At 44.7% G+C, this 10772-nt stretch overlaps 4 protein-coding genes across 7 annotated transcripts; 2 read left to right on the top strand and 2 right to left on the bottom strand.

The window, feature by feature from the left end:
- Positions 1 to 12: 12 nt before the first annotated feature.
- Positions 13 to 3061, bottom strand: CG6204 (uncharacterized protein). The gene is made up of 5 exons (NM_142972.5): positions 2845 to 3061; positions 1848 to 2782; positions 1620 to 1787; positions 400 to 1563; positions 13 to 338 (listed from the first exon to the last, which is right to left on the bottom strand). The coding sequence occupies exons 1-5, from the start codon at positions 2990 to 2992 to the stop codon at positions 42 to 44; spliced, it is 2712 nt and encodes a 903-aa protein (NP_651229.2). The 5' UTR covers positions 2993 to 3061; the 3' UTR covers positions 13 to 41.
- A 408-nt stretch (positions 3062 to 3469) lies between these two features.
- Positions 3470 to 7843, top strand: SMC6 (Structural maintenance of chromosomes 6). Its single transcript, NM_142971.3, has 14 exons — positions 3470 to 3581; positions 3649 to 3911; positions 3969 to 4188; positions 4243 to 4516; positions 4576 to 4702; positions 4770 to 4847; positions 4906 to 5078; positions 5134 to 5531; positions 5588 to 5987; positions 6058 to 6520; positions 6578 to 7189; positions 7253 to 7471; positions 7533 to 7663; positions 7724 to 7843. Exons 2-14 carry the CDS (start codon positions 3660 to 3662, stop codon positions 7743 to 7745), a joined length of 3369 nt encoding a protein of 1122 aa, NP_651228.1. The 5' UTR covers positions 3470 to 3581; positions 3649 to 3659; the 3' UTR covers positions 7746 to 7843.
- Positions 7844 to 7996: 153 nt separating this feature from the next.
- Positions 7997 to 9169, top strand: CG5515 (uncharacterized protein). Of its 4 annotated transcripts, NM_001275972.1 has the most exons (4): positions 7997 to 8060; positions 8136 to 8223; positions 8286 to 8377; positions 8432 to 9169. In NM_001275972.1, exons 3-4 carry the CDS (start codon positions 8302 to 8304, stop codon positions 9088 to 9090), a joined length of 735 nt encoding a protein of 244 aa, NP_001262901.1. In that variant the 5' UTR covers positions 7997 to 8060; positions 8136 to 8223; positions 8286 to 8301; the 3' UTR covers positions 9091 to 9169. The 4 variants fall into 4 exon arrangements, with proteins under 4 accessions (NP_001262901.1, NP_788731.1, NP_651227.2 ...); NM_176554.2 differs by having other exon boundaries at positions 7997 to 8223; NM_142970.3 differs by having other exon boundaries at positions 7997 to 8377.
- Positions 9108 to 10534, bottom strand: mora (morgana). The gene is made up of 4 exons (NM_142969.4): positions 10353 to 10534; positions 9743 to 10293; positions 9479 to 9673; positions 9108 to 9420 (listed from the first exon to the last, which is right to left on the bottom strand). The coding sequence occupies exons 1-4, from the start codon at positions 10411 to 10413 to the stop codon at positions 9163 to 9165; spliced, it is 1065 nt and encodes a 354-aa protein (NP_651226.1). The 5' UTR covers positions 10414 to 10534; the 3' UTR covers positions 9108 to 9162.
- Positions 10535 to 10772: the final 238 nt, after the last annotated feature.

Below are 10772 nucleotides of genomic sequence, written 5' to 3'. Positions count from 1 at the left end.
AAAATCAAATGTACATATATACATTTTTTAATTAGTTGTAATCAGGTACTGGTTATGGTCGGAAATGCCTCTCCGATGGCATTATTCTCTTTCAAGCGCTTGACAATTGGATTCCAAATCTTTGGGAAGGTATCCTTCAAAATCGTCACATTACCGACGATGTACAGGGCCCAGCGGGCTCGAGAAAGAGCCACGCACACTCGATTTGCTTGGCGAAGGAAGCCAATTCGGCCGGATATATTGCTGCGCACCAGCGAGAGCAGCACTATATTGGCCTCAAGGCCTTGGAAACTATCCACACTGGCCACTTGCACAGTCGAGCGATAGTTTTGGGGAAGCTGCAGCAGGAGAGAGAATTAAAAAAATCAAATAATATACAATTGGGTATTGCTTACATACCGCGTTCTTGATACACTCTATTTGGCCATTGTAAGGGGATAATATCACAATATCGCTGTGCTTATATTGGGCCTTCTGGATTAGGAACTCAGTTAATTTAGCCAACACTCCAGCTTCATAAAGATTCCCAATGGACATATCAGACATGCAGTGCTCAGGTTGGTTGTGCTGAACGAAGTACAAGTTCTTAGACATCAGGCGGATGTCCTCGTATTCCTTCACTGACTCCGAACAGAGCAGCTCGTCATAAATGCTGGGCACAAGGAGTTCAGAAATACAGGATCGCATGCGGTACTGCAGATTGAGCCGTGAAAATGGCAGCCCCGCCACAATGAGTCGTTCAAAGAGCGAGATCTGTGGTACCTTCCTGCTGCCACTGAAAGGTTGCAGCTGCTTGTGATCGCCGACGAGGATCACGTGCTCTGTGTGCGGCGTTAGGCATGCCACGATGTGTGCCTCCTGGATCTCGGCTGCCTCCTCAAAGAGGACGCACTTTGATTGTAGCAACCTGAACAGAAAGTTATGGCGAGCCGCGCACGTGGTGGTCATGGCCAACAGGTCCTTCTCCCTTGCTAGAAAGAACTGGAAAACCATGCGCAGTGTTTCGATACGCTCGGCAACCTGATTTAGCTTCTCCTGAGCCGCCAGAGTGTCCTGGTAGCTTTCCTCGCTGCCATCAAAGTTTGCGTACAGGCCTTGTAGGTTCCGGAATTTTTCCTTGTACTCACAATTGACTAGCCACCAAATTCGCTTCAGGCGCGGTGGAACCAATTCTGGCTTGATCGTGGTACTCAAATTAAACTTTGATATTTGCGGATCTCGCGACTGATTACCAAAGCGAAGAATTTCTTGGGTGTACCGCGAAATTTTTACCAGGAATTTGTCCAGCGAATTGTTGGTATAGGTCAGCACAATGATGGGTCCCGTGCCCAGGGCTTTAGCATTCTGTATCAAACTGTTAACCAACTGCACTGAAAGGTGTGTTTTTCCGGTGCCTGGAGGTCCTTGAATGATGCTAAACTCCCTGCATAAAGCTTCCTTGAATGCAGTTTTCTGACTCTCATTTAAGTGCAGATCTTCCGGTAGTTTGTCCAGCGTGAAGGGCTTCATATTGAAACTAAGCTTAACTCCTGGTTTCATGTAAGCTGGCGGCGGTATCTCCATCTACATAGTTGAGAATGTATAATCTATTTTAGTTGTTCTCTTACACATTAACTTACCTGGCCGTCTACAATATAGCGACCCATGGGAAACTTCTCTGTGCTGCAGGTGCTCAGGTAATTGTGAACTCTGAGATAAGGCTCGAAAAACACGGGCGCCTGGAACATGATCAGTGGTCGGTTGTAGGCGTTTCCAATATTATACTGCTTGACAATCTGCACACTTAGCTGCGGATGTATGGAAATATTATGAACATTAATCTTTATAATGATTAACACATATCTTACGCAATCCTCCTTTAGTTTTTCTGGCTCAGTGTAGCCAACGGAAGCCAGAATTAAATCATCAAAGGCCAGACTCGTGGTAAGACAGAGCAGAGTCCCAGATTTGATAGAATTCAGCCAAGTCTTATAGGCATTCTTGGATTCTTTAGTAAATTGAACCTTCAAAAAAACAAGGCTATGACGCTGAGCGTTGGCAAACTGTGGATTTAAAGTCAGATGCACATCGGACCACAGAAGGCCCTGTTGCTTCAACTCATCGACATCCGTTCCGCTGCGCAGCTGTTGCACAAACTCAACTAGTGGTGCTAAAAAATCTTCCCTTAGTAAATTTCGCAGTGCATTCACATATTTGACTACTTTGTCGGACACCAAGCCCTCATCCTCTTCTTCATTGGGAGCCTTAGTTGCATCTTTGCCCAGTAACGTCTCCAGCGTTGGATAAATTAGGCCCTTGACGTTATGTGAAAAGTTACCGGTGAATGCTTCAAGACCATCAATCATGTCGCTTTTAAAGGAAGGTGCCAATTTCTTATAAAGTTCCACCAATTCGTAGCCCTGGTGACTAAGGAGGCCATGCTTATGGGCTCGTAGAAGCATCCACTTACTATGGCTTAATATCAGTGCCGACTCCGCATCGCATTTTGCCACAGCGGCTTTGGCCTGCAAAAGATTCTTGATCTTGTCCAGAAGCGCCGTCTGCCGGCTGAATGCGGACAGAAAGACTTCATCGAATCCGCCCAATTCGAGTTCACAGAGCGACCACAGGACATCCACGAACAGGCCAACTCGTTTCACATTGTCAGTGGCCAACACTTGATTCTCGAAGAGATCTCGCTTATCGGACAAAAAGTATAAGAACATGTCGATGGCTGGCATTTTTAAGGCATTTGTTAACTCGGTCAGGGAGAACCGTGTATGTTGCATCACGTACTCCCCCACTGAAATCAAAAAGCTTGATAGTACCAATATTATGGCTGCTTAACCATAAGGTGGTATTTACCCTCAGATGGGGGGCATTTACGCTCAGATGGGGGGCATTCGATGTACTCCTCATTCTTCTGCAGCTCCAGGGACTTCAAGGACTTCTCCAGGCCCTGCAACAGTTTGTTCTCATCCTGGTCAAACCAATCGTCATCTGAACTTGACATGGGGCTTCGTTTTGATTTCTTGGAAATAAATAAATATTTGATTTCGTGGAAATAGCAAATGAAATAGAGGTGGAGAAACATAGATGGATCGAAATATCACAAACATCGATGTTTTTCAAGGAATCATCGACGTTTCTCCACCTCTAAAATGAAATTTCAAAAATTAAAGTGCGCAATTTACAGTGAACATTTCTTATGTGGACCTAAGGTATTTAAAAATAATTAATTAGCCTTAGCATAAATGCAAAACACAAATATGCACCTTATATTTAAATATGTCTTTAAATATTGAGCAATATACAATTGCAGTTTACTCGCATCTATAAACTGTAATTAGTTAAGTATTTTTAAATATAAGGTGGTACATGCCAATGAATTTCTACTGCATTGGCAGAAATCTGTGATTGTTCTGTGACGCTTCAAATCGCATCCGACCTGGTCACACTGCGCCTGGAACGGAATGGAATGGCTGTGGTGTTATTTCGCAAAATTGTTTACGATAGCGCGCTTGAGATTTCTTTTGCACTCTTATTATTGCAATCAACAACAATTACAATAGTACAGGCACATATCTAGGCTAGTAAGCAGAGTAAGTTCAGTCAGTCCAAACCAAGTTGTTTACATTTATATCAGCCCGCGCTTTTTGCCTCGCGTAGAACAAAACCAAATGGAGCGGAGTCGCAGAGGAAGGATTCGGCGGATGCCTTCGCCCGGATCTGAAAGCGATGGCTCAACGGCAGAACCCACTCGCAAGAGGAGCAAACAGCAGTTCGTGGCGGAGGCGGAGCCGGATTTTGTCGAAGAAGAGACAGAGAAATATGCGAACGCGTCTACTTCGCAGACGGCAAGGTCTCGGAACAAGCAGGCGCGCCAAACAACTTTAAACATGTCCCAGCGCTCCGTGAACTTTAATCTGACGGTAGCACTGAGAGATAAACCATTTAGACCCAGTTTATCTAACCCATATTATCCATAGTCAGAGCTATCGATACCGAACGCCTTCGATCGCTGCGGCAAAGTAATTTCCATGCGTCTCACGAACTTCATGTGCCACTCCAATCTGTTTATTGAGTTTGGGCCCAATATTAACTTCCTGGTTGGCAATAATGGCAGTGGCAAGAGCGCTGTAATCACGGCACTGGCTTTGGGTCTGACCAGCAGCGCTAGGGCAACCAACAGGGCCAGCAGTATACAGAGTAGGTAGGAGAAAGGGCAATACAAATCAGGCAATTATGATATATGCATTTCAGAGTTAATCAAGAACGGCGAAGTTAGTGCCACCATCTCCATAACACTGTCCAATTCGGGATTGCGGCCCTTCAAAGCGGACATCTTCGGGCCCCACCTTACCGTGGTGCGTCAAATACGCCACTCCTCCTCGACGTACGATCTTCAGGACGCTCGAGGTAAAAGCGTCTCGAAGAAAGTGTCCGATATTAGGCGCATGCTGCTCTGCTTCGGCATCAATGTGGAGAATCCGATTTTTGTGCTGAATCAGGAGGCGGCGAGGGAGTTTCTAAAAGAGTAAGAAGATTTGCAATAGCCTTCAGACATGCCTCTTAAGCATGTTTTATTGTTTACAGATTGGAGCCAGCATCGAATTACAAACTGTTGATGAAAGCAACTCAACTGGATGTTTGCACCAGCAGTCTAACTGAGTGCCATGCCCTGCGACGTCATTTCACCCAAGAACTGGAACAATTGGAAAAGGTGGAAATAGTTTAACATTTAATATTTCCTGTCTCTACATATGTTTTTTGTTGTTTTAATTTAACAGAAAAAAGAAATGATGATAAAGCACATTGCCGCGGAGGAGGAAAAGCTGTCGATTCTTGAGGATAAGGAAATGGTCAAGGTAGGAAATTTAACTTCTTGTAATCACGGTAACACCTAACATCGCTATACTTAATCAGGAAAACCTACAGCAGTGCAAAACAAAGCTGGCATGGATGGCCGTGACTAGTTACCAAAATGAGCTCAATAATCTAGAGCATTCAATTAAACTGATTGAAAACAAGAAGGCCAGTCTGGAGCAGACAACATCCAAAAAGGAGAGTACGCAAGCCACCATGAACCAAAAATTGAAGTAAGATTACTAAATAATACAATAATCATATACAATCATTTTATTTTGTCATCAGAGAGTTTGAGGCTTCTAAAAATCAAATATTAGCAACCCAAAAGTTCCAGGATGAAAGGCTTAAAACCGCTAAGAAAGCAGTACAGGATCTGCTTCTAGAAGCCAGCCAAGTCAAAGCCAAGATAGGGAACGCAGAACGGCGCATGCGAGAGGATCAGCGTTCGTATGATGAATGTGAAAAGCTGATAGGAAACTATCATGCCGACTTTAATCGGGTTAATGAGCAGCGGGAAGAAAACGCTAACAAGATTGAGATGTTAAAGAAACAAGTAGTCAAAAGCGAGGAGATCATCGCCCAGTTGCGAGCAGAGCAGCAGGAGATTAAACGAGATATAACCTCAGTCCAGGAAAGGTTGGACGCTGTAAAAAATGGAAGAATACAGCTGCATAAATCAAAGCGTGAGTGGATATCTTCTTTCTAATAGAATCTATTATATATTTTTCAATTTCTACAGAAAACATCAGTTGGGAGATAGAAGCTCTGTCCCGTAACAAGTCCAACAAACTGTCCGTGTACGGTGAGCAAACAATACAGGTTGTTCATGCACTGCGAACTCAGTATGCCGGCTCCAATATGCATAGAATGCCTCGCGGCCCGCTGGGCCAGTATATCAGTGCGCCCAATCCAAAGTACCGCGACCTCATCGAGAACCAGCTCATGCACTGCCTGCGTTCCTTTATCGTTGGCTCAGACCGCGAGCGCCAGTCGCTGCGGGCGTTGCTGCAAAACAAGTTCCAAGGTGGCAATATGCCCACTATTATAACCAGTCCGTTTACGGATCGGGTTTACGACGTGTCTAGGAATAAGGTGCAACCCACTACTCCAAATACCACAGTTCTAATCGATGAAATCAGGTAAATACATTTGCAATTGATGTATGCAATTCATTTCACTATAAATATTCTAAATATTCGAAACATTCAGCTGCGATGATCCTGTGGTAATGAACTACCTTATTGATATTCTGCGTATCGAAACGGTTCTTGTGACGGAGTCCAAGGAAATTGCCGAATTTCTCACCTCCGACACTGAGAATGTGCCGCCCAATCTAACGCGTGTGCTAGTGCCAAACCTGGGACTGGAGTACATACCATCTCCCAACTATGCCGTCTACTCGACTAGAATAACACCCGCCCGCTATATTCAGAAAAACGTTGATGATCGGATACGACAGCTTCAAATGGAGCAAAGCGATCTTCAGGAAAAGGAGCCTTCTTTAGAAATAGACTACATGCAACACAAAAAGGTACTGGAAAACACCCAAAAAGTGATTTCGCAGAAGAGTACTATGATTGGTCAGCATCAATCAAGGAATCAGAAGGCGATGCAGAAGATAATGGAGCTGCAAAATTTTGACTATCAAGAGCTACCGGAGTATGATCGTTTGGTAATGACTATTTCTCACATATCCTTTTATTAGTTATTTATTTTATTGCTTTTGTAGAAATCTCATTTAGCTGATAGCGGCGAGAAAATTGAGAAATGTAGGCTAGAACGGGAAATGCTGCAGGAAAAACTTCTTAGCATCCAACATCGCCAGACAGAACTTGAGTCAACTGAAGCCGAAGAGAGGCGAGCCCTTGAAGGTATTAACAAAAAGCTTACCGCACTGGACACCGAAGCTGGCGAAGTCGAAAGCAAGATGCGAAGCCTGGACCTCCACTATGAAGAAAACACACGTAGATTCCAGAAAACGTTGCAGTTGGAGAGGAAAATGCTTGGCGAGAAGGAAACCGTGCTAAGCGAATTGGAAAAGGCTCGCACCGAGGCCGAGAAATTGGGAGAGTTCATAGCGACGACGCAAACGGAGGAGAAAATACGCGAGGCAATCAGTCGCTACAAATCAAAGATCAAACAGGTGGAGGAGCTGAACTACAATCCTGAAGAGCTGGAGAGAGGGCTGGCGGAATTGCGAGACGAATTGGAACTTCAATCTCGGCACCTGGCCGTGGTTGACTCCGTGGTCAAGAAGCTGCGCATGGCCTACCATCAGCGAGCTCAACTTTTCCAGCGATCGCGACACCATTACTTCACAATGGTTCAGTTTCAGTTTGAGGTATATATTGGGTTGTTGGAAACCTATTACATTCTTACCAATGCTTTTATTTACTTTTCACAGCAAGCTCTTGCTATGCGACAATTTAAAGTTAGTTTCGAGACCAGTGACAAGGAGAAGACGTGGAAGATTAACGTATTTCCGCCCAGTGGGAATGAGACTTCCAATACCAGGAGTTTATCGGGCGGTGAACGATCGTTCACGACAGTTTCCTTGCTGAAAGGACTTTGGAGCACTTCAGATCATCCGTTCTACTTTTTGGACGAATACGATGTGTTTACAGTGAGTTCGTTTTATATTCGCCACTTCTTTGAGTATACCGAGACAATGTACCTTCTTTCAGGATGAAGTGAACCGGAAGTTTATTACGGAAATTCTAATCGGCGAGGGTTTGGAGTGGTTATCGCGTCAGTATTGTTTTCTGACGCCCCAGGATACGAAGGTCGAGGCTAGCAATCTGATCACTGTGCACAAGTATGAAAACTAATTAGTCGAAATTGAGCACCACATTAATTGCATTCAATTTATTTGCAGACTTGAGGCTCCTGAACGGTAACATTTTAAAATAGTGTATTAACTTAAAAGTTGCGGGCGACGAAGCATCAACACAAACTGTATTTATCAGAGTTAATGAAAACCAGATTTATATTGACGAATTAAATTTTAAGTTATGTGATGTTTGTTTTTCGAATAAAATATTGTTCAATATTTATATTGAAATTATTTGAATTTTGAAAGGATTTCAAACGCGCCCTCAAATATTTAATATCCGAAATATTAAGGGTGTTCCTTTGTGTGGCAGCATTGCTAAGTGCAGGGTGGCAACCCTTGCGAATCATATGTTGGCTGCATGTTTAAGCTGCGTAAAGTGGTATGATTTCATTGTTAAAAAAGTGATTTGTCTTAACTTAGGTTCCCAATGTTTTTGAAACCCATTTTTATTCAGGTTTTAAGTCTGACAGACTTGGTTAAAGATATATTTCTCTATTGAACTGAACTCATCAAGCAGTCTGACCGTGCAGCGCCTCTCAGCTGTAAGTAACCTCAACGCGGCGGCGACCGGATTTGTCTTATTTGTTTGTTGAAATTGTTAAAGCTATTAAATTTGCAAAATGAGCCGCAACTACAAGGAAGATCAGACCAACGAGGTCGAGGCGTTGGACTCCATATACTGTGGCGATATGGAGAGTAAGTACCACGGCACTTCCTTGAAATCCATATCCAATAATTGCTTCTGTTCAGTTCTCGCCACGGAGCCGCACCACAAATTCCAGATTCCAATTGCCACGGAGGAGTACAGTTCGGAGGAGCCCGAGAAAGGTCTTGCCTGCAAACTGGTCTTCACATTCACAGCTACCTATCCGGATGGAGCACCCGTGGTGGAAATCGAGGAGCCAGAAAACTTTGAGGACATGTTTGAAACGCGCCTCCTGGAACACCTGCAAAAGACAATTGAGGAGAACCTGGGCATGGAGATGATCTTTTCGCTGGTAAGCAGCGCCCAGGAGTGGCTGAACGAGCGGTGGGATGAACACAAGTTCCACCAGGAGGAACTGCGAGAGCAGAAGCTGCGGGAAATCGAAGAGGAGGAACGCAAGAAGTTTGAGGGCACCCGTGTGACGGTGGAGTCCTTCCTCAAATGGAAGCTCGAATTCGAGGAGAGCACCGGCATTGCCGCCAAGCGGGAGAAGAACAATGTGTCCAAGAAGCAGACCGGACGCGAACTCTTTATGTGCGACAACACGCTCAACGATTCGGATATCAAGTTCCTCCTGGAGGCGGGTGAAAACATTGAAAATGTCAAAATCGATGAGACGCTGTTCCAGGATATTGGCGAATTGGATTTGGATGACGATGATGATGAGGATTGGGTGCCCGGGGCGGACGACGACGACGATTAAGCTACAAACTGTGTCAAACTACTCAAAGGCAAATTCGTGTATTTTATATAACATTAAATGCCAACTTCTTTATTAATCTAAGTTGTTTGGGCTTTGCATGCTCATTTCGGAAAGACGGAAACTGGTCTCCGCTTTAATGTCATCCAGGTCGAAGAACTCCTCATCGCTCTCCTCCTGCTTTTTCTTCTCTTCCACCTGGCTTTTCTTAACCACTGGCAGTTTCTTGTTGGGAAAATTTAGGTTGGACCAAGAGCCGGGCTCCAGCTTGGGCAGTTTAATCTCCACTTTGGTGCCATACATATGCGCGCTTGCATTGCTCACATTCACAATCTGCAAGGGGATACGATTAGTCTGTTTACCATGAAATTCAGTTGGACTTGGGACTTACTCCGCGCAATTCCAGGTCCAGGTCAAACCTGGCGTTGTCCTGCTCGGGAAATACCAGGTTGACGTGCAGCCTGATGGGGTTCAGCTCTATCACGCTCTGACTGTAATCGTATTTTTTAGCATAAATGGCCATCACCACATTGGTGGCCGTCTGGTGCCAGTCGTAGCGACATTGCACAACCTTTTTGTCGTCGTTCTATAATAGGGGAGTTTTTAAAAATTCTTCTTGTGTGTTCCAAGTCTCTTTGCTTTTTAGGGCACTCACCTCCTTGACCCATTTGTGCTCACCGTAGGTACAGCCCTTTTGCGCCATAAACTGGGAAAAGTCCGAGGTTCGTTTCTGGCAGCAGGACCAGAATTTCATGCCCTCGTGAAAGATTGGCACGCCCGGATGGTAGGTGCACTCGCCAAAGTCGCTGCTGTTACCCGTAAAGGAGTAGGTGCAGCCGTTATTCTTGCAAGTGGTTCCCACCTCAATGGCGTCGCTGGACTTTTGAGCAGCCGGCGTTTTGACTGCAAAAACCATGTCTTTCAGGGCAGGAGCCACGGTGGGCTGTATAACGGTTAGCGGCGAATCAATGGGCGGACGCGGCAGGGCTTCCCGGATGGGTGCCCGCACCTCAATTACCTCATCCTTGTCGGACTCATCTTTAACAGGTTTCTCCGGCTCTGGTGGCTTCACATTCGAGTGCTTTGCCAAGGTGCAGCCCTTGATGTTGAGGAACTCGGTGAAGTCGACCGACTTCTTGTTGCAGCAGGACCAACCCTTATAGGCGTCGTGGAAGAAAGGTTCACCCGGATGGTGCCGACAAGATTCTGGGCGGGATTACGGGGGGTTAAGCACTCAGCAGGAATGTGCATTGCCGGCTGCTTACCATCATTGTTGGTCTGCGGATCGAAGAGTTGGCCACAGCCTCTGTTATAGCATTGTTCCATGATTATTAAGTTTCGGTTGAACTAATTATGTATGTTTTGGTTTAACTAAATGTGTACAAATTTCGCTTAAAATCGAGAATATTCCTCTATAAGCAGATGTGTTCCATACGTTTTTACCATCAGCAGGGGCACCGATATCATGGCGTTAGTGAGTGATGGTCACACTGCGGGGGCTAGCGCGAAAATTCAAAATGATTGTTAACCTTATTTTCATTTTAAATTGTGCGTAATAATAGTATTAGTATACTATTCCAATTGAACTTATTTGCATTTGTAACTCTTCGAACTTTTTCCTGGTTAAATATGTGTTCGTTGAAAAATGAGTGCACTTCTTATAGTATAAACGTAACCAGTGATTT

This window comes from Drosophila melanogaster, chromosome 3R, assembly GCF_000001215.4.
Source record: "Drosophila melanogaster chromosome 3R".
NCBI classification, from domain to species: Eukaryota; Metazoa; Arthropoda; class Insecta; order Diptera; family Drosophilidae; genus Drosophila; species Drosophila melanogaster.
The sequence above is the reverse complement of the archived record's forward strand: the minus strand, read 5'-3'. Positions and strand labels throughout refer to the sequence as shown.